The sequence below is a fragment of the Pseudophryne corroboree genome, chromosome 2 (assembly GCF_028390025.1).
Source record: "Pseudophryne corroboree isolate aPseCor3 chromosome 2, aPseCor3.hap2, whole genome shotgun sequence".
In the NCBI taxonomy this organism is placed as follows: Eukaryota; Metazoa; Chordata; class Amphibia; order Anura; family Myobatrachidae; genus Pseudophryne; species Pseudophryne corroboree.
The window spans coordinates 58,095,328-58,118,266 of NC_086445.1; the positions used below are offsets into that span (position 1 = coordinate 58,095,328).

At 49.1% G+C, this 22,939-nt stretch overlaps 1 protein-coding gene across 2 annotated transcripts in view; it reads left to right on the top strand.

Annotated features, from left to right (window-relative positions):
• Window positions 1–22,939, top strand: part of ANKRD42 (ankyrin repeat domain 42) — a 106,500-nt gene that overhangs the window by 50,132 nt on the left and 33,429 nt on the right. For both annotated transcript variants that reach the window (XM_063951339.1, XM_063951340.1), the window contains 6 exons: window positions 12,997–13,116; window positions 13,280–13,415; window positions 14,812–15,012; window positions 15,438–15,563; window positions 16,583–16,688; window positions 19,385–19,554. In XM_063951339.1, the coding sequence (XP_063807409.1) occupies window positions 12,997–13,116; window positions 13,280–13,415; window positions 14,812–15,012; window positions 15,438–15,563; window positions 16,583–16,688; window positions 19,385–19,554 (859 nt within the window). The remainder of the gene's footprint in view (window positions 1–12,996; window positions 13,117–13,279; window positions 13,416–14,811; window positions 15,013–15,437; window positions 15,564–16,582; window positions 16,689–19,384; window positions 19,555–22,939) is intronic.

Genomic DNA, 22,939 nt, shown 5'->3' on the forward strand with positions numbered 1-22,939 from the left:
CTGTTGGACAAATGGTCAGGGTCACATCTTCAGATGCACCTGCGGATAACCCTGTCTCCAAGGACAAGGGTGTCTCTTCTGTGGTGGTTGCAGAGTGCTCATCTATTGGAGGGCCGCAGATTCGGCATACAGGATTGGATCCTGGTGACCACGGACGCCAGCCTGAGAGGCTGGGGAGCAGTCACACAAGGAAGAAACTTCCAGGGAGTATGGACGAGCCTGGAAACGTCTCTTCACATAAACATTCTGGAACTAAGAGCAATATACAATACTCTAAGCCAGGCAGAACCTCTGCTTCAGGGAAAACCGGTGTTGATCCAGTCGGACAACATCACGGCAGTCGCCCATGTGAACAGACAGGGCGGCACAAGAAGCAGGAGTGCAATGGCAGAAGCTGCAAGGATTCTTCGCTGGGCAGAGAATCATGTGATAGCACTGTCAGCAGTGTTCATCCCGGGAGTGGACAACTGGGAAGCAGACTTCCTCAGCAGACACGATCTTCACCCGGGAGAGTGGGGGCTTCATCTAGAAGTCTTCCACTTGCTGGTAACCCGTTGGGAAAGACCAATGGTGGACATGATGGCATCTCGCCTCAACAAAAAACTGGACAGGTATTGCGCCAGGTCAAGAGATCCGCAGGCAATAGCTGTGGACGCGCTGGTAACGCCTTGGGTGTACCAGTCGGTGTATGTGTTTCCTCCTCTGCCTCTCATACCAAAAGTATTGAGAATTATACGGCAAAGAGGCGTAAGGACGATACTAGTGGTTCCGGATTGGCCAAGAAGGACTTGGTACCCGGAACTTCAAGAGATGATCACGGAAGATCCGTGGCCTCTACCTCTAAGGAGGGACTTGCTTCAGCAGGGTCCCTGTCTGTTTCAAGACTTACCGCGGCTGCGTTTGACGGCATGGCGGTTGAACGCCGGATCCTAAAGGAAAAAGGCATGCCGGAAGAAGTCATTCCTACTTTGATTAAAGCAAGGAAGGAAGTAACCGTGCAACATTATCACCGAATTTGGCGAAAATATGTTGCGTGGTGCGAAGATCGGAGTGCTCCGACGGAGGAATTTCAACTGGGTCGATTCCTACATTTCCTGCAATCAGGATTGTCTATGGGTCTCAAATTGGGATCTATTAAGGTTCAAATTTCGGCCCTGTCGATTTTCTTTCAAAAAGAATTGGCTTCAGTCCCTGAAGTCCAGACCTTTGTTAAGGGAGTGCTACATATACAGCCTCCTGTGGTGCCTCCAGTGGCACCGTGGGATCTCAATGTGGTTTTGGACTTTCTAAAATCTCATTGGTTTGAACCACTAAAGAAGGTGGATTTGAAATATCTCACATGGAAAGTGACCATGCTTCTAGCCCTGGCTTCAGCCAGGAGAGTGTCAGAACTGGCAGCTTTATCTTACAAAAGCCCATATCTGATTTTCCATTCGGACAGGGCAGAACTGCGGACTCGTCCGCATTTTCTCCCTAAGGTGGTGTCAGCATTTCATCTGAACCAGCCTATAGTAGTGCCTGCGGCTACAAGTGACTTGGAGGACTCCAAGTTACTGGACGTTGTCAGAGCATTAAAAATATATATTGCAAGGACAGCTGGAGTCAGAAAATCTGACTCGTTGTTTATATTGTATGCACCCAACAAGATGGGTGCTCCTGCGTCTAAGCAGACGATTGCTCGTTGGATCTGTAGCACAATCCAACTTGCACATTCTGTGGCAGGCCTGCCACAGCCTAAATCTGTAAAGGCCCACTCCACAAGGAAGGTGGGCTCATCTTGGGCGGCTGCCCGAGGGGTCTCGGCATTACAACTTTGCCGAGCAGCTACGTGGTCAGGGGAGAACACGTTTGTAAAATTTTACAAATTTGATACTCTGGCTAAGGAGGACCTGGAGTTCTCTCATTCGGTGCTGCAGAGTCATCCGCACTCTCCCGCCCGTTTGGGAGCTTTGGTATAATCCCCATGGTCCTTTCAGGAACCCCAGCATCCACTAGGACGATAGAGAAAATAAGATTTTACTTACCGATAAATCTATTTCTCGGAGTCCGTAGTGGATGCTGGGCGCCCATCCCAAGTGCGGATTATCTGCAATAATTGTACATAGTTATTGTTAACTAATTCGGGTTATTGTTGAAGGAAGCCATCTTTCAGAGGCTCCGCTGTTATCATACTGTTAACTGGGTTTAGATCACAAGTTGTACGGTGTGATTGGTGTGGCTGGTATGAGTCTTACCCGGGATTCAAAATCCTCCCTTATTGTGTACGCTCGTCCGGGCACAGTACCTAACTGGAGTCTGGAGGAGGGTCATAGGGGGAGGAGCCAGTGCACACCACCTGATCTGGAAAAGCTTTACTTTTTGTGCCCTGTCTCCTGCGGAGCCGCTATTCCCCATGGTCCTTTCAGGAACCCCAGCATCCACTACGGACTCCGAGAAATAGATTTATCGGTAAGTAAAATCTTATTTTTCCTTAAAAATTCTGCACACAATACCCCATAATGACGTGATATTTGTTTTTTTGTGCAAATTCATTAAAAATAAAAAACTAAAATATCACATGTATACAAGTATTCACAACCATTGCTCAATACTTAGTTGATGCACCTTTGGCAGCAATTATAGCCTCAAGTCTTTTTGAATATGATGCCACAAGCTTGGCACGCCTATCTTTGGGCAGTTTTCGCCCATTCCTTTTTGCAGCACCTCTCAAGCTCCATCAGGTTGGATGGGAAGCATCGGTGCATAGTCTGGGCTCTGGCTGGTCCACTCAAGGACATTCACAGAGTTGTCCTGAAGCCAGTCCTTTGATATCTTGGCTGTGTGCTTAGGGTCGTTGTCCTGCTGAAAGATGAACAGTCTCCCCAGTCTGAGGTCAACAGCGCTCTGGAGCAAGTTTTCGGATATCTCTGTACATTACTGCATTCATCTTTCCCTCTATCCTGACTAGTCTTCTAGTTCCTGACGCTGAAAAACATTCCCACAGCATGATGCTGCCACCACCATGCTTCACTGTAGGGATGGTATTGGCCTGGTGATGAGCGGTGCCTGGTTTCCTCCAAACATGACGCCTGGCATTCACACCAAAGAGTTCAAGCTTTGTCTCATCAGACCAGAGAATTTTGTTTCTCATGGTCTGAGAGTCCGTCAGGTGCATTTTGGCAAACTCCAGGCAGGCTGCCATGTGCTTGTTTACTAAGGAGTGGCTTCCGTCTGGCCGATACTAGGGATCAATCCATAATTCTGCACAATTTTATTGTATGCATGTTTACCAAAATTGCCAACGTTTCAATTCTCATTTGGAATCTTTTTCAAAGCATAATGTATACAGATATAGTACTTAAAAATCAGCATGCTGGCATCTTTCAATATACTGTATACTGTGTGTGTGTGTGTGTGTGTGTGTGTGTGTGTGTATATATATATAGATAGATATAGATATACTAGGTGCTTCATCGCGCCCTACGGGCGCTCTTCACACCGTCGCAAGGGGCTACGCCCCCTTAACCCTTGCATGCCTTTCTGGGGTTTAAAATTTGTATTATATGGAGTATTACCTGCATTCCTTTGTTAGTGGTTAAATATTGCACAATGAAAGGGCGTGCGATGGTGAAGGAGGCGCAGCCCCTTGCGACGGCGTGAACAGCACCTGCAGGGCATGATGCACAGAATGTAGCGGGTGCGGGGGGGACTGGGGAGGGTGTCTGTAGATGCTGCGGGTGGAGGGGGGGCGGAAGCGGGAGGGGCCCGGATGGGGAAGGGTTGGGAGGTGCTGTGGATGGCGGAGGGGCAGAGGAGTGGGGGCTGCAGATGGGGGAGGGGTCCGGAGGCACTGCAGGTGGGGGAGGGGCAGGGGTGCCATGGGTGGGAGAGGGGCAGGTGCGGGGATGTTGCGGATGGGTGAAGGGTTCCGGAGGTGCTGTGGGATGGGAAGGGGCGGGGGTGCCGGGGGTGGGGTAGAGGGTCCGGAGGCACCATGGGTGGGGGAGTAGCAGGTACAGGTGGTGCGGCGGATGGGGAAGGAGGTCTCGAGGTGCTGCAGGTGGTGGAGGGGCAGGTGTGGGGGTGCAGTGGGTGGGGGAGGGGTGGGTGACGGGGGGACCACGGATTGAGGAGGGTGTCTGCAGATGCTGCGGGTGGAGGGGGGACAGGTGTGGGGGGAGACATATATGGGGGGTGGATGGTGGAGGGGGCCTGGAGGTGCTGTGGGTGGTGGAGGGGCGGGGGAGTGGGAGCCGCGGGTGGTGGAGGGGGTCTGGAGGCACAGCGTGTGGGGGAGGGGTGGAGTGCTGCATGTGGTGGAGGGGAAGGTACGGAGGTGTGGTGCATTGGGGAGGGGTCTGGAGGCGCTGCGGGTACTGTACCTGCCAAAAAGGTAGTTGGAGGGTATGCAGTAACAGTGCCAGGACAGGGGTGACAGGGTCAGAACAGGGGTGACAGGGCCAGGACAGGGGTGACAGGGCCAGGACAGGGGTGACAGGGTCAGAACAGGGGTGACGGGGCCAAGACAGGGGTGACGGGGCAGGACAGGGGTGACGGGGCCAGGACAGGGGCGACGGGGCCAGGACAGAAATGACAGGGACAGGATAGGGGTGACATGGCTAGGGTAGGGGCGGCAGGACCAGGACAGGGGTGACAGGGCCAGTATAGGGTTGACAGGGCAAGCACAGGGGTGACAGGGCCAGGATAGGGGTAACACGGCCAGCATAAGGGTGACAGGGCTAGAATAAGGGTGACAGGGCCAGGATAAGGGTGAAAGGGCCAGGATAAGGGTGAAAGGGCCAGGATAAGGGTGACAGGGCAAGGCCAGGGGTGACAGGGACATGACAGAACACAGGGCACGGGAGAGATTGGTATTAGGGACAAAACAGTGGTGACAGACAGATGTGTCTTACCGGAGTCACTGCTGCTGGCTGCTGCTGTTCCACTCCAACCTGTTGGGATCTGCTGCTGGTGGAGACTTGGCATGGCTGACTCTCTCAGGCTGGAGTCCTGCTTCCTCTGCCCGTCCGCATCCCTCCCCCCCTCCTCAGACACACACTGCAGACCTCGCGCACTGTGGTAAGGGGAGACTGGGAGTGACTGGTTAGCCCCCAGGAGACGCTGCGGCTGGAGGGAGGAGGGGGTCATAGCATGCACGCGGCGCGGACCTCGCGGCTGCCGGGCACTGTGGAAAGGGGAGACTGGGAGTGACTGGTTAGCTCCCAGGAGACGCTGCGGCTGGAGGGAGGAGGGGGTCGGAGCCTGCAAGCAGCGCGGACTTCTGCAGCGCTACCCGCCGGCTAAAGTGTGTGAAGGAGCTGGGCGCACCTCACTGCGGGTGGCAGCGCTGCAGCTAGCGGTGGGGTTGCCGTGGCTGAAGATAACAGAGGCAGTATGGAACCTGCGCAGTGGCAGGTGCCCCACAAAACTGCATTTTTGGGGGTCTGTCCCACCCGTGGGCCGCAGTGTCCCCCGGTGTGTGTGTGGGGGGCAGTTGGGAAGCTCCTGAACTCACTGTTTTGCTTAGCAGAGCAGCGGTGAATAGACGCTGTGCGCATGCACATAGCGTCTATTTAGCGGAGACAGTGGGAGACGGGGGATTCAGGGGGTACGGATTAAGGCGAGGGTACCGGCGGCAGAGCCGGATTAAGGGGATAGCAGGGGGTATGTACCGTGGGCCCCACAGTTTTAGGGGGCCCCCCGGCTGGAGTAGCTCTGTCCCAGCTCTGAAGCTCCCCGTCCTGCCAGCAGCAGCATTGTGCTACAGTCAGCACACTCTGCTGCATGTTGGCAGGTCTGTGCCTCCCTGCTTTCTTCTGCCTGTGTGGGTGTGTAGGGGGGAGCAACCAGCCCCTCTGGATTTACCCCTAGCTGAGGAGCCAAAATCCTATATAAAAAAAATATCCGAAATTTGCATAATAGGGTGTGGCCACGTGGGCGCGATTAGGCCACGCCCCCAAACCACAGCAGGCACAGCAATGAGATAGGGCCCCCCTGTCTCAAGTGCCCTGGGCCCCCCGGACTCATAATCCGCCCCTGGGGGCATGCCAGCAGCTCACAGAGCGCTGGGCATGCCCCCTCACTGACGAAAACGGGGGACCTCCCGTGAAGCCACACCCCTTTTCGTTGGTCACGCCCCCTTGTCGCTGCCTGTGTGTCCCTCCTTCTGCCTGAAGAAAGCTGGGAGGTATGCACCCCTGCCTGTGCCATGCCCATACCATCTGCTTCTGCTCCTAGTCTCCTATAGATTTGCCCAGATCTGTGACTCATTTCACTAACTCCGCCCAGTGTTGTGACTCTGCCCAGCGTTAGCAAATGAGTCACAAAGTCACAGATCTGGGCTATTATATAGGAGATATAATATATATATAACATTTCACGTCTTATGATACCTAAATACATAATTATCTGTCCTGCATTCTGTTTTTTCTTTTTTTATACATGTACTGTATATATAGCTCTCATTACTGCTTGTGCAGCGCTGTGCAGTCTTTTTCACTATTTTTTGGGGTAAGACTATGTCTACACTTTTGTGGAACATTGGTTGTGGACAGGGGCGTAACCAGAACTGTGTAGGCGTCATAGCAACATATTGATGGGGGCCCGTCCCAATGATTCTTGAGAGACACCTTTCCACAGCAGTTATTCATTTTATGCCCCATAGTTGTGCCCTAGTTTATTTTTGTAATCATAGTAGTGCCCTAGTTAATAGTATACCCCATAGTAGTGACCTAGTTAATAGTATAGTCCATGGTAGTGCCCTAGTTAATAGTATGCCCCATAGTAGTGACCTAGTTAATAGTATAGTCCATGGTAGTGCCCTAGTTAATAGTATGCCCCATAGTAGTGCCCTAGTTAATAGTATGCCCCATAGTAGTGCCCTAGTTAATAGTATACCCCATAGTAGTGACCTAGTTAATAGTATAGTCCATGGTAGTGCCCTAGTTAATAGTATGCCCCATAGTAGTGCCCTAGTTAATACTATGCCCCGTAGGTGTTCCCTAGTTAATAGTATGCCACATAGAAGTGCCCTAGTTAATAGTATCCCACATATGTAGTAGTGCCCTAGTAAATAGTATGCCAAATAGTAGTGCCCTAGTTAATAGTATGCCCCATAGTAGTGCCCTAGTTTATTTTAATAACAATCGCATTTCCCTAGTTTACATTCTGCCACAATGCAGGGCTGCCAGTACACACTATGCCACAATGTACCCCCAGTTCACATTATGGCATACAGTGTCTTCAGTTCTTATTATGCCACATTACAGTGCCTGCTGTTAATACTGTGCCATGGGTATCATGAGATCTACATAGGAAAGGTCTACAGTCATTAGGTTAACCACTATTGGTCGACATGCATTAGGTCAACAGGGTGAAAATGTTGACACATGAAAAGGTTGACATGACAAAATGTCAACACAAAAAAGCTAGACACCAAATTGTTACTTGTTTTGGTGTCGTTTTCGCCATCAAAGCACGTGGAACCCCAATTAGTGTACCACGTCCCCTCGCATGGTTACCATTCCCAATCATAGTCCACATGGATAGTAAAGTATGATAAAGTTGATTAAAATGCTAAAAACACAAAAAAAGCTGTGTTGACCGTATGTGTGTTGACCATTAGCACCTGTCGACCATAAGCAGTTGACCTTTTTCATGTCAACCTATTTTCCATGTCAACATAATGCATGTTGACCATCACTGGTCGCCCTAATGACTGTCGGCCTTGATGTGGTCGACCTAGAGCCTGTATTCCCTGTAATACATTAGAGTGCCCTCCACCTGAAATGATGCCACGTTACAGTGCGCCAGTTCACATTATGTCACAGGATAGTGCCCCCATTTCATATTGTGCCACATTGCCACGCCCCAGTTCATATTATGTAACATTATAGAGTCCTCCACATTACAATGAGATGAGGCGGAGGGGGTATGATATGGGAGGGAGCAGCATGGCACTGCAGTACTAAGGCCCAGAGTTATCAAGGCTTGGAGAGTGAAAAAGTACCAACCAATCAGCTCCTAACTGTCATTTTTCAAAAAGCCTATAACATGGCAGATAAGAGCTGGTTGGTATATTTTCTATGTTTATGTATTTAGGGAGACATTAGGGCTCATATTGTATAGGGAGTACACACCCATAAGGCTCTGGCCACACCCACACAGCACTGGTCACAGCTCCTCCCCTTCTCAGTATCGGCACTTTAACATTTTCAGCTCCAGGCTCATGAGGCCCTTAATCCGGTCCTGCTTGCAGTGCCATTAAAGCCGCAGCTTGATTGACAGGCTGTAGGAGCTTGAAGCAGCGAGGGGCGTATTTCTCAAAAAACTAAGGTGGTCATTCCAAGTTGATCATTTGCTGCATTTGTTCGCAGCGCAGCGATCAGGCTAAAAACCGTCAGTTCTGCGCATACGTATGCGGCGCAATGCACACACGCGACATACGGGCACAACGAACGATGTAGTTTTCCACAGGGTCTAGTGATGCATTTCAGTCGCACTGGTTAACCTCAGAGTGATTGACATGAAGTGGGCGTTTCTGGGTGGCAACTGACCGTTTTCAGGGAGTGTTTGGAAAAACGCAGGCGTGCCAGGGAAAACACAGGCGTGGCTGGGCGAACGCTGGGCGGGTTTGTGACGTCAAATCGGGAACTGAACAGTCTGAAGTGATCGCAAGCGCTGAGTAGGTTTTGAGCTACTCTGAAACTACACAAACATTTTTTACAGGCGCTCTGCGATACAACCGTTCGCACTTCTGCTAAGCTAAAATACACTCCCAGTGGGCGGCGGCATAGCATTTGCACGGCTGCTAAAAACTACTAGCGAGCGATCAACTCGGAATGACCCCCAAAGGCATGTCGGTGCCGTTTTGTGGGCGTGGTAAAGCCAGCGACTGTGTCCTTGTATGCAGACCCCCTGGCCTCGTCAGCATGGTTGTGGTGGACATTCTGCATAACATTAGGGTTACTCAGATATCCGATGGTCGGGATGTTGATCCGATGCTGTATCTTCAGACGCAAGCAGACCAAACTCAGACTGCAAACTGCCCCGTCCCCCACACTTGGACTGAAGGCTGCCCCATCCCCCACACTCAGACTGCTAACTGACCCGTCCCCCACACTTGGACTGAAGATTGCCCCATCCCCCACACTCAGACTGCAAACGGCCCCGTCCCCCACACTTGGACTGAAGACTGCCCCATCCCCCACACTCAGACTGCAAACGGCCCCGTCCCCCACACTTGGACTGAAGACTGCCCCATCCCCCACACTCAGACTGCTAACTGACCCGTCCCCCACACTTGGACTGAAGATTGCCCCATCCCCCACACTCAGACTGCAAACGGCCCCGTCCCCCACACTTGGACTGAAGACTGCCCCATCCCCCACACTCAGACTGCAAACTGACCCGTCCCCCACACTTGGACTGAAGACTGCCCCATCCCCCACACTTGGACTGAAGGCTGCCCCATCCCCCACACTCAGACTGCTAACTGACCCGTCCCCCACACTTGGACTGAAGATTGCCCCATCCCCCACACTCAGACTGCAAACGGCCCCGTCCCCCACACTTGGACTGAAGACTGCCCCATCCCCCACACTCAGACTGCAAACTGACCCGTCCCCCACACTTGGACTGAAGACTGCCCCATCCCCCACACTCAGACTGCAAACAGCCCTGTCCCCCACACCTGGGCTGCAGACTGCCCCATCCCCCACACTCGGGCTGCAGACTGCCCCATCCCGCATACTTGGACTGCAGACCGCCCCCCCCCCCTACACACACACACATTTTTGAACTGCAGACTGCCCCCTCCACACACACACACTAAAACCCCTTTTCCACTAGTGATGCGGGTCGCAGCCGGGAGCCTGTGACGGGTGCTACTCGGCTGCGACCCACATCAGAGCCCCTTTTCCCACTGCACTCACCAACCCGGCATATTGCCAGGTTGGTGACGCTGCTGGTGATGCGGCAGGGGCGGCGCTGGGAGATCACTTGATCTCCCAGCGCCGCCCTTCCATACACTGTGAACGGGAGCCGTGTCGCATCGACGCGGCTTCCGTTTACACTGCACAGCTTACCGGGTTGAACTCATGTTCAACCCGGTAAGCTACCTGGGTAGGATTCCTGGATCACTTGATCCGGGTTTTTGCAGAGGGAGCCGTTTCCACTAGCAAAAAACACGGGTAAAATGCGTTCCCCCATGCATTTACCTGTGTTTTTTGAGCTAGCGGAAAAGGGGTATTACACTAAAGACTGCCTCAGAACTCCCCTCCCCGCCCACACAGGCACAAACACTGCAGACTGTCCACACACACACTCAGACTACAGGCTGCCCCTCCCCCACACTCGGACTACAGACTGCCCTCTCCCCCACACTCAGACTACAGGCTGCCCCTCCCCCACACTGGATCTACAGACTGCCCCTCCTCCACACTCAGACTACAGGCTGCCCCTCCCCCACACTGGATCTACAGACTGCCCCTCCCCCACACTCAGACTACAGGCTGCCCCTCCCCCACACTGGATCTACAGACTGCCCCTCCCCCACACTCAGACTACAGGCTGCCCCTCCCCCACACTCAGACTACAGGCTGCCCCTCCCCCACACTCGGACTACAGACTGCCCTCTCCCCCACACTCAGACTACAGGCTGCCTCTCCCCCACACACACTTGACACAGACACATAATTACTGCCCAACCACTTATACACTCTCCTAGTTGAATTGAAGGGTGACTCACCACTGCCACTGTAGTGTACCTGAGCGAGGAGCAGTGGCATCGGAGGAGCTGCTGCGACTGGACACGTGCAACAACTTCCCCTTGGCCATCTTCCTTTATTTGATGCACAGAGAGATCTGGCTGACAATCAGAGCTTTGGGAGGATCTGCTGCGCATGCACAGTTGCTCCAATTCACAGAGAAAACCCCCCCTGTGTGCGCCACTAGAAATAGGCCTTGATACACAAGGATAGGTGCTATCGATTGCCTAGTTGTCCACCAGATTGCAAAGTTTCTTAGTGGGCTGCATGATATGTTCACACAACATTGTTGGCCTGTGGTAAGAAGGATGGGAAAGTGAAGAAAGAGAAAATATGTGAGGTTATGTATGGACTGTAATTAGATAGGGAGGCTTATGAAGGTGATGTGGGCATTTTGGGAATTTGATAAGCTTGCCTGAAGAGGAGAGTTTTCAGGGAACGCTTGAAGGTTTGGATACAAGAGGATCGTCTTATTGTGTGTGGGAATTCCACAGAGTGGGTGCAGCCTGAGAGAAGTCCAAAGATGGACACTTTTGCTCAGCAGTTGCATCTTTGAAAGCAGCTGCTGTGCGAATATATGCTAATGTCTGCAGGAGGCATCTAAAGGCATAAAGCGCCTCCTGCCAGCATCTAAGATCCAAAAGCTGTGTCCAAAGAGGCAGTATCGGATCACCAATCGTGACCATCGGAATGATCACCTTCTGTCCGTTAGCGAGGCCAGTAAATCTGCGTTAGAAGATGCAGATACCTGCCTTGCCACTCCCAGAAAACAGGGATGACATGCCCCCATTTTCTGGAAACGCAGGCAGTGCTGCCCCACCCAGCCCCCAAATGGAGGCACTGCATGCAACCTTGCAAGAATCATTCTGCACATGTGCAGTCCCGCAAACATCGGAGATGTACATAAACCATCGGTTCCATGTACATCTCTGCTTTGGTTTAAATACACAAAGGAATCTCTGATCATTCCACGATCTGCATTGTTTCATATCTCCATCTCTATCGTGCATCATAATGAAGGAGAGTGAGAAGTTCAGATTATTTCTAATAAATATTTAAAATGCCAGCGTTAATATATGCTGCGGACGCATGGCGCATCTTATTACCATATACGATAAAAGTGCGCTGTACGTCGCAAACACTACATCCCTTAAGAGAAAACAAGTACTCGCACACATTGTAGATTGAGGTCCAACGCTCAGGAGATGTATATATTTGATATTAAAAGGGTATGCATACAATATAACACATGTACAGTATATATATGGTTACAGAGTTACAATTACACAGGAAGCAGTTGTAGTAACATAAAGATCAATTACAGCCATAGCCAGCATACTTTACTCTGTCCCTCAATGCACAGTCCTCTCCATCTTTGAATCTGCCTCAACAGCAACTAAACAAAAACAGCAAACAGAAGTTCTTGGGTGAGGGGAATCACCTATATATTGTGTATTGGGGGAGAAGTACATGTCTGGGACTGAGTCTCCTGTTATTGGTCCAGGGGAGGGAGATATCTCATTCATGATGTGTCATTGCTCAGTTCATATGCAAGCAACGTCCAGCCTTGAAGATGACATCATAGGGGTTAGCCACTGGTTTCTTTCTGCACACATGCTGTCTTTAGGAAGTTCTTTTGTTCACTTTAGAATGTGGCTTCATATTCATACATTTAATCATAACTACTCGTTGCAATGTGCTACAATCTAACCACAGCTATCAAACCAACACACTCCTTCCCCTGATCAGTTTGACACCAAGCATGACATGTTTATCTTGTTCCGTTCCAATAATACATATATATCTGATGTTATAACTCTCCTACATAAATACATTATAATGTCTGGTGCTTGACATGTTTAATTTATGTGTTGTATGAAATATGTGTTGAATATATCTTTATGGCTTGTCTGTGTGAATGCGTATGCTACCATATATCGCTGTGCACGCTGCGTGTATGCAAACAAACAGAGACCTCTCTGTTTGGAGTTTGTATGTTGTCTGTATGTAATATTTTTGACTTCGACAAGAGTGTTGCAATCTTGCTCCTTATTGTGCACCTAACCATTTGCCATCAGGATGCATGCGCAGACGTATAACATCGGGGGTATGCGTGCAACATCGCCACCTCTGAATCGGGCACAGAGAATTTGGTTGTCTCCAGAAACGCTGCATAATGTGTTATACACTTTGGCCACTTAAACCATTAGTAACGCAGCCGACCACCTAACCTTAAGGTTCTCATTCACAGGCCCTGGTCCTGGGTGGAGCAAACCTATCCACTAAAGATGACCGGGGGTGCTGCCCGGCGCACTTAGCTGCGGCCCATGGCCATTCGTTCACTTTGCAAACTATACTTCGTAGCGGAACGGTAAGCATGATGTCAGTGGCGTATTGGTGATTACATTTACATGTCAGCTATATCTGGGGTACGGGTTACATCTGAGTAAGGGGTTACTCTAATGATGACTGGGGGCAGCAGGTCTACATTTGTAAGACACTATTATATAACACTTGGGGTTTATCTCGTACAGGACTCCAGCAGCGTGGACGTCAGTGGCTGGAACCCTGTGCATTATGCTGCATTTCACGGCCGGCTCGGCTGCTTACAGCTCCTGGTGAGGTGGGGGGCTTCTGTGGAGGTTGTTGATCAGAACGGAAACTCTCCAGGTATTGAAGCAAACGCATTCATGTTTGCCGTCAATGAAAACGTTTAAATATAGCCACAATTTGTCATCACTATATAACAACTGAATAATATATACCTGAAATTAATGAAATGTTTCTGCTTGAATAATTGCGTCCATTATTTTTTGGGGTGTGGTACAACATGTCAACATTCAGAATGTCATCATTCATGTAATGTCAACATGTGACATGTCAACATTCTAAGGGGGATATTCAATTGTTTGAAAAGTCAGTTGGGTGTCTGTTTTTTCCTATCTAATAGACAGGGAAAAAAAGTCACCCAACCGACTTTTCAAACATTTGAATTTCTCCCTAAATGTGGACAATGACTGCATACTGTTAGTATTGGATAATCTACATTTACGGGCAGGGCCAAAGCTGTCACAGCAAACTAACTGACATCATGTGCTTTGCAGGGTGAGCTTTTTGCCATGTATGAAATGAACTTAAGAGAGTGTCCTGGATGTAGGAGGTGGATTCATTTGTCTTTAGTGAAGAGACTGCAGTGTGTTATCGCTATGGTAGAAAGTACTGTAGGCATTTTCATAAAACTTTCTAGCTAACTCTGGAACAGGGAAGGGGTTTAGGACAGCGCAGAAGCCTAAGCCCCCAGTGATTGGCTTGATGCTGCCTAGGTAACTGAGGGGGTCTATTTACTAAGCCTTGGATGGAGATACCAGCCAATCACTGTCTAAATGCCATATCACGGGCTGGGTTTAAAAAAAAATGACAGTTAGGAGCTGATTGGCTGGTTCTTTATTTTCATTCATTAGTAAATAGACCCCACAGTGTGTTTTGGGCCCATTTAAGACCTGATCGTAGATGTGCGTAAAAACACACATCTATGATCAAAAACTCCGACATGTGGGGAAACGCCCAGCACAGGGCTAGTGCCCCCCGCATGCCAGGCCCTCCGCCCCCCCACGCACATGTGTGAAAGCGCTTTCATATCTGGCGAGTAGCTCCCTGCGGAGGCAGGTGGTTACCCGCCATGTTTTTGGTCGCAGCGGCTGTCACGCAGCTGCCGTGACCCACCCCTGCATCGGTCCGGACACACCTGAGCTGTCCGGACCGCGCCCTCTAATGCCGTTTGAATGCCGCCGGCACGCCCCTTCCTGCCCTGCGACCAGCTCTGCCTGTCAATCAGGCAGAGGCGATCGTACCAGTGAGATGCTTTCGCATCTCACTGTGTGCGCACGCACAGTGCGGCAGCTGCGTGTGCGCATAACACATAGGGCTTCAGCCTGTGATCGCTGCCGTTGCAGCGACCAGGTCTGAATTAGGCCCTTTATTATACAAATATATTGATTTTAGTGGAAGACGCGTAAGTACAGTTCATCTTTTTTTTTTGTATTTTTCATCTTCTTTCTCTCCCCAGTGCACTTAGCTGCCATGGAGGGGCACCTGCACTGCTTAAAATTTCTGCTTAGTAAAGTCACCAGTGTCACACAGGCATTAGGAGCGAGGAACAGTAATGGGGACAACTCAAAGGACCTGGCTCGGAAGTTTTATAAGGAGAGGATTGCCCAGTACATAGACGGGGTGGAATATGAGCGGGACCACCCAGAGGAACAAGAGAGTGAGTACATCTATACCCAATGAATGTGGTGTGAACATAGGGTTATTGAAGCAAAGGATGATTTAGGGGTCTCCTTGTAGCCATTTAATTGGAGGCAGTGATCTCAGTACAAGCCGTTTGGGTCTATACAAGTATAAAGTGTGCAATTTAATTTTTTTTTAAGGTATTCTAGAGAGTGAGTGGATGTTTTATTCAGTCAGGCACTTCTGTAGAGACAGCCATTTTGTATCGTGGATCAATATTTACAAAACTGCAGCCTCTAGAAACCAGGGGCACGTTTCATGGTGTGATTAGTGAATGGATAGGAATTGCACTGTTAATTGCTAGGCCGCATTCTCGTGAATAATTGACTTGCTCTTCACCATGCATAGGTGGCCGGGGCCATTATAATGTAATGTGTATAACATGTCGGGTTTTGTTGTTAGACTTGGCATTTCCTGCTCATGTTGCTGCCTTCAAAGGTGACCTGGTAACCCTACGAAAACTGGTAGAGAGTGGAATCATTAATATTAACGAACGCGATGACAAAGACTCCACCCCCTTACATAAAGGTAAATATTCTTGTCAAATAGTCACTTGTATATAGATATAAATAAATAATTCTATACTACAGCAATGTCTCTCTTTGTGGATCTATTTATTTCACCCATTAGTGCCAAGCGTAATGACAAAGTCTTGATGACCTGGGTCATCCCTAAAAGAAATGAATTGCCGGGGACACAGTAGTTCTTGGAGATGACATCATCTCCAAGTGCCCACTGTAAGCCGGAAGACATGGGGTCACTGGAAGACCCAGGTCCGGTGTGAAGGGTGATGACCCAGGAATAACCCGTTTCATCACCCATGTGTGAACGGGGTTAAATATAGAAAACCCTGGCTTCAGCCCGTGCTCAGTGTCCCCGGTCCAAGCCGGGTTAAAGCCGGGGTTTTAAGTCTGAAAGGGGTATTAGTGGCAAATGCGACTTTCACATTACCCTATTTGTACACAATATAGCAATATAATGAAAAGAAATGTAAATGAAATTCAGTTAAATGTAAACATCTAGTTTTCTCCTTTAAAATGTAAATAGGAATCTTCCGCCCTGCTGCCTTCCAATGGAAATATCCGCCAATGTCATGTGACTAGTCCGCCGCAACTTCATGTAATATAAGTGCTACAGTATCAGCTAGTATCCCTAAGCCTGTGATGTGATTTGCATATGTCAGTAAGCAAGTGGTGGATTTTTTAAATGCTTTTTATATGGGCATCTGATGTATACCAGTAGTACAAGTTTTCGACTCTCCCCCCCGGGCTTCCAGGTATGACTGTTAATGTAATCTTACCGCCATATGGCAAGATGGCCGCTCTGTTGTCTGCATATCATATATTACTTCATCCTCTGACGGATCTGTATCCTGTATATTACTCAGCTTTTGGACGCACAATGTAATTCTTCATTATTTTTCTTGAGAACATTGTCATTTGTTTACACGTCACACTACATAGGACTGCAATAATAAATAATATAATATAAAGAGGTAGCACAGCAATGGATGGAGTCTCCTGGTGTAACCCGCATGGTTCTCCCAGCTGCAGGGCAGGGGCGGATCGAGTGCCTACAGTGGCTCCTGGAAATGGGGGCAGACTACAACATTACCAATGAGGCCGGCGAGACCCCAAAGGATATTGCTAAAAGGTAATATACTTATCTGACGGTTTACCTGCTCAGTAGGAGCATGTTCTGGGATCCCGGGATCCACGAGGTGCTGTAGACGCTGCGTTTTCCTGTTTCCTATTTACATCCCGTACTGTTATTCCTGTATTGTATAACCTGATGTATGTGTGCGCTTATTTCCTACCTGCGCTTCCCTATTCCCGCCCTGGTCCCTGGTTACGGGTATACTGACTTCCACATAGTCCCTATTTTATGTCTGATCAGAGATGTGGTCATTACAGGTATACTGACTTCCACATAGTCCCTATTTTATGTCTGATCAGAGATGTGGCCATTACAGGTATACTGACTTCCACATAGTCCCTATTTTATGTCTGATCAGAGATGTGGCCATTACAGGTATACTGACTTCCACATAGTCCCTATTTTATATCTGGTCAGAGATGTGGCCATTACAGGTATACTGACTTCCACATAGTCCCTATTTTATAAATAAATAGAAATATACCAGCGCTGGCTGTATGTTAATAAATAACTATTAGGCTTGTTAAATTACAATACATTGCATTTATTGTCATATTAATTGATTTAAAACATTAAAATAATAATAAAATTGATAATGAGGTCACAGTATATATTTTTAGTATGTGCCAGTAGTATAGCCACTGATAGTCCAATTCTCCACTTGATATGGCTAGGGAACAACCTTAAAGTCTATTTAGACACACAATCAACAGCAGAAATAATGCTCAGGTCTGTAAACCTTTTTAACCAGTGGTGTTGGTTGGAGAGAGCAGTCCTTTTGTTTCATCAGCTGGGATGTCATAGAAACATAGAATTTGACGGCAGATAAGAACCACTTGGCCCATCTAGTCTGCCCCTTTTTTTTTATCCTTCAGGCAATCTCAACCCTGTTTGAACCTTAATTCTTTGTAAGGATATTCATATGCCTATCCCAAGCATGTTTAAATTGCTCCACTGTCTTAGCCTCTACCACCTCTGATGGGAGGCTATTCCACTTATCCACTACCCTTTCTGTGAAGTAATTTTTCCTTAAATTTCCTCTGAACCCCCCCCTCCAGTCTCAGTGTATGTCCTTTAAGTGCTGAGAAATGACCAGACCACTGAAGCAATAGGACCTGTTGGGAGAAAGTCATCTCCTTGTGGGGTCAGCTGGAATGTCCTTTATGGGCTGAACCGGGTGTCCAAGGGCTGCTGAGATCGGTGGAATAAAAGGCAAATTGAAGGTGTTGGTTCCCAAAAGATGTGCCAGAGATGGTGGATATTCTCTAGTTACGGCACGCGGTGGCGTGCAGGCTCAATGCGTTTCGCTGGTGTGCAATATATCCAGCTTCCTCAGGAGCATGTGAGGAAGCTGGATATATTGCACACCAGTGAAACGCCGGTTCAGCACATAAAGGACATTCCAGCTGGTAAAATAGGTTTACAGACCTAAGCATTATTTCTGCTGTTGATTGTGTGTCTAAATAGACTTTAAGGTTGTTCCCTAGCCATATCAAGTGGAGAATTGGGCGATCAGTGGCTATACTACTGGCACATACTAAAAATATATATTGTGACCTCTATCTATTTTATTATTATTTTAATGTTTTAAATCAATTATTATGACAATAAATGCAATGTATTGTAATTTAACAAGCCTAATAGTTATTTATTAACATACAGCCAGCGCTGGTATATTTCTATTTATTTATTTTATTTACATACTGGGATCTAGACCACCCCATTACCAGCAGCTGTTGATAGCGCACCTGTACACACATTTTTTCCTACTCTATAGACTAGTCCCTATTTTATGTCTGATCAGAGATGTGGCCATTACAGGTACATTGATTTCCACGTAGTCCCTATTTTATATCTGGTCAGAGATGTGGCCATTACAGGTAGACTGACTACCACATAGTCCCTATTTTATGTCTGATCAGAGATGTGGCCATTACAGGTATACTGCCTTCCACATAGTCCCTATTTTATGTCTGGTCAGAGATCTGGCCATTACAGGTATACTGACTTCCACATAGTCCCTATTTTATATCTGGTCAGAGATCTGGCCATTACAGGTATACTGACTACCACATAGTCCCTATTTTATGTCTGATCAAAGATGTGGCCAGGTATACTGACTTCCACATAGTCCCTATTTTATGTCTGATCAGAGATGTGGCCGTTACGGGTATACTGACTTCCAGATAGTCCCTATTTTATGTCTGATCAGAGATGTGTCCATTACAGGTAAACTGACTTCCACATAGTCCCTATTGTATGTCTGATCACACGGATATACTGACTTCCGCATACTGTAGTCCCTATTTTATGTCTGGTTAGTGTGAGATGAGTCAGCTCTCAGAGGTGGAAGTATTTGAGAAGAGTAGAATATAGGGAACGGAATTTATAAAAGCTTTAGAAACGTTCTACGTTCTCGGTGTGGGTGGTAGGTGTGTGGTAGGGATCACAGTGGGACCTACCACACACCTCCTCCATTTGCCTGGGAGATATAGAATGCCAGCACCCAGTGTAATAAGTGGCCACTTGTCCCTTCTGGGCTTCTGTACCGCTCGTGTGCCATCCTGGTCTCTGCCCATATAAGCTGCAGGGCTATTAGACAAATATAACTGCATGCCACATGTATACATGGTGTAGTTGACCTGCTAATGAAATTCTGCAATCACAATTGTCGCTGCGTGTGTCTGAGACAGGTTTGCGCAGCTCGCAGCCATCAAGCTCCTAGGAGGGAGAGTGGACCAAGATTCTGATGAAGAATTAAGCGAAGATGATCCAATGTTTTTCGAAAGACACGGAGTGGAAGGAAGCACCGATCAGCTGGATGACGTAAACCTGAGCGATGCCGAGCGGAAGCGGGCACGTGGTATGTACCGTGTCATGGGCGTATGTACCGTGTCATGGGCGTGCTGTGGCAGTGTCGCATAACTGGGTGCAAACTCAGACGCTTATTCGCTCACATGAGAAGCCATACTTAGTTGGAGATTCTGCATCTAGCGTGGGGTGGGTGGATACGTTTCCATGGTGCTTCCTACGGTAGCGTCTAATGATGTACAAAGTGGGCGTCCCAGTTCTTGCACAGTCAGGTTAGAATACTAGGGGCGGGGCTTATACTGGCATTAGCATAAAACTGCAGATGATAACAATATAGTTTATTATAGCTTGATTGCGTCATTACTGGAAGGGCAATGCAAACGTCTTTTACTGCTCCATGACAATGGTTCCCGGGGCGGCTGCTGGAGCGAGAGGCGGCTGCAGGGGAACAGATAAGAGAGTCCATTCCTGGGTCCTCTGTATAATGAATGCTTTATGCTGGGTACACACCCGCCCTATGTGTCGTGTCTGATGGCACATATGGGAGGGCATTTAAATGTGCCCGCCCAGTTGAGATGTCAGTCACCGGCGGCCTTTGCAGCTAGCGGCTCATACTCACAGCCCGATGTGCCGATATACAGGACAGTATCTGTAGATATATCGGCCATCAGCTGTGTTGCAGGGCCAACGCGATATATCTGTGACCAATGTCATTCACAGATATATCAGGGGTACACACCCACCAATGGCCTCACAGTATATCAGCCATTGAATGGCGTTATATTGCTCAGTGTGTACTGTGTAGGGTAAATGTAATAGTCTCCGAGTTGCCAGAGGTGCGGGACTGCCCGTATTTTTAAAGTGGCAATCATTTACAAGGCAAAGCTAACCTGGTTTTGCCTTGTAAATGATTGGCACAAAATACAGGCATTCCTCCCGAAGTCCCGCACCTCTGGCAGCTCAGAGACTATTACATTTACACCTACGTCTGGTAAATGGTTATTGGAGTTTGATAAATACTTCAGCAAACTATAACTGGGACAGGCTGGGTTCAAAATGAAGTCGGTCCGGATGCCAGCGGTCAGAATACAGACCGCGGCATCCTGATGGTGAGAATCCAGACAGAGGGAAGGTAAGTGTATTTACCTCTCCCCAATGCCCCCCTTACCCTCTGTTCCCGCAGCCTAACCCTAACCCACCCTTCATGCAGCCTAAACCTAACCCTCCCCCCTAGCAGCCTAACCTTAACCCTCCCCGGTGGTGCCTAATCCTACCCTCCCCGGCAGCCTAACCCTAACCCTCCCCCCTAGCAGCCTAACCCTAACCCTCCCCCCTAGCAGCCTAACCTTCCCTCCCCTGCAGCCTAAACCTAACCCTCCCCCTAGCAGTCTAACCTTCCCTCCCCTGCAGCCTAAACCTAACTCTTCCCCCTAGCAGCCTAACCTTAACCCTCCCCGGTGGTGCCTAAACCTACCCCCCCGGCAGCCTAACCCTAACCCTCCCCAGTGGTGCCTAAACCTAACCCTCGCTCCCCCGCAGTCTAACCCTAACCCTCCCTCCCCTGCAGTATAATCCTAACCCTCCCTCCCCTGCAGTATAATCCTAACCCTCCCTCCCCCCGTCTGCCTTAACCTAACCCTCCCCCCAGCAGCCTAACCTTAACCCTGCCTGGTGGTGCCTAAACCTAACCCCCTACCCCCTCCGGCAGCCTAACCCTAACTTACCCTCCCTACAGCCTAACCCTCCCTCCCCCCAGCAGCCTAACCTTAACCCTCCCTCCCCCGCAGTCTAACCCTAACCGGTGGGATCCTGATGGTGAGAATTCGGACAGAGACAATGTAAGTATACTTACCTGCCCCCAATGCCCCCCTTACCCTCTGCTCCCACAGCCTAAACCTAACCCACCCTCCCCGCAGCCTAACCCTAACCCTCCCTCCCCCACTGCCTAAACCTAACCCTCCACCCCAGCAGCCTAACCTTAACCCTCCCTCGCAGCCTAAACCTAACCTTTACCCCCAGCAGCCTAACCTTAACCCTCCCCGGTGGTGCCTAAACCTACCCCCCCCCCCCTTCTGGCAGCCTAACCCACCCTCCCTACAGCCTAACCCTAACCCTCCCTCCCCCCCGTAGCCTCATCCTAACCAATATCCCAGCAGCCTAACCTTAACCATCCCTGGTGGTGCCTAACCTAAACCTAACCTCCCACCCCCGCAGTTTAACCCTAATCCACCCTCCCGGCAGCCTAACCCTAACCCTCCCTTCCCCGCAGTCCAGGGGCGGATCCAGGAGAAAATGACAGGGGGGGCACCTTGTGTATGCCGAAGGCGTGCGGTCCCATGAAGGTGCGCATGGCCTCACAACAGGGGCATGACCTAGCAACAAGTGTCATGGCCTCAAAGGGAACGTCGTATTCGTAAGACGGGAAGAGGGTGACACTTTGGAGAGGCAGCGAGTGACAGGAGAGAGAGGGTGATGGGTTTATAGTGACACAGGGGAGAGGCAGTGGATGAAGGAGACAGTGGGAGATGGAGAGGCAGTGGGTGACACAGAGATGGTGACAGTGAGAGGCAGAGTGGGTAACACTGGGGAAAGGGTGACGAGGAAAAAGTGGGTGATGCCAGGGGGAGGTGGCAGTGGGTAACAAGGAGAGGGGGTCAGGGAGAGGCAGTGGGTACCTAAGGTCTCTGTAGGAGTAGGAGGGAGTAGCGAGACATTTGTAGTGAGGTTTACAGAGGCATGAAGGGAAAGATTCACTGGGGAAACCGACATTATACCATACGGTATGAGCCGAAATTCACATTATAGCACATAGTATGAGACAAAATTCACATTATACCACACGGTATGAGCCTAAATTCACATTGTAGCACACGGTATGAGCCGAAATTCACATTATACCACACAGTATGATCCGAAATTCACATTATAGCACACGGTATGAGCCGAAATTCACATTGTAGCACACGGTATGAGCCGAAATTCACATTGTAGCACACGGTATGAGCCGAAATTCACATTATAGCACACGGTATAATTCACATAATAGCACACGGTATGAGCCAAAATTCACATAATAGCACACGGTATGAACCGAAATTCACATAATGGCACACGGTATGAGCCGAAATTCACATAATAGCACACGGTATGAGCCAAAATTCACATAATAGCACACGGTATGAGCCAAAATTCACATAATAGCACACGGTATGAGCCAAAATTCACATAATAGCACACGGTATGAGCCAAAATTCACATAATAGCACACGGTATGAGCCAAAATTCACATTATGGCACACGGTATGAGCCGAAATTCACATAATGGCACACGGTATGAGCCGAAATTCACATAATGGCACACGGTATGAGCCAAAATTCACATAATAGCACACGGTATGAGCCGAAATTCACATAATGGCACACGGTATGAGCCGAAA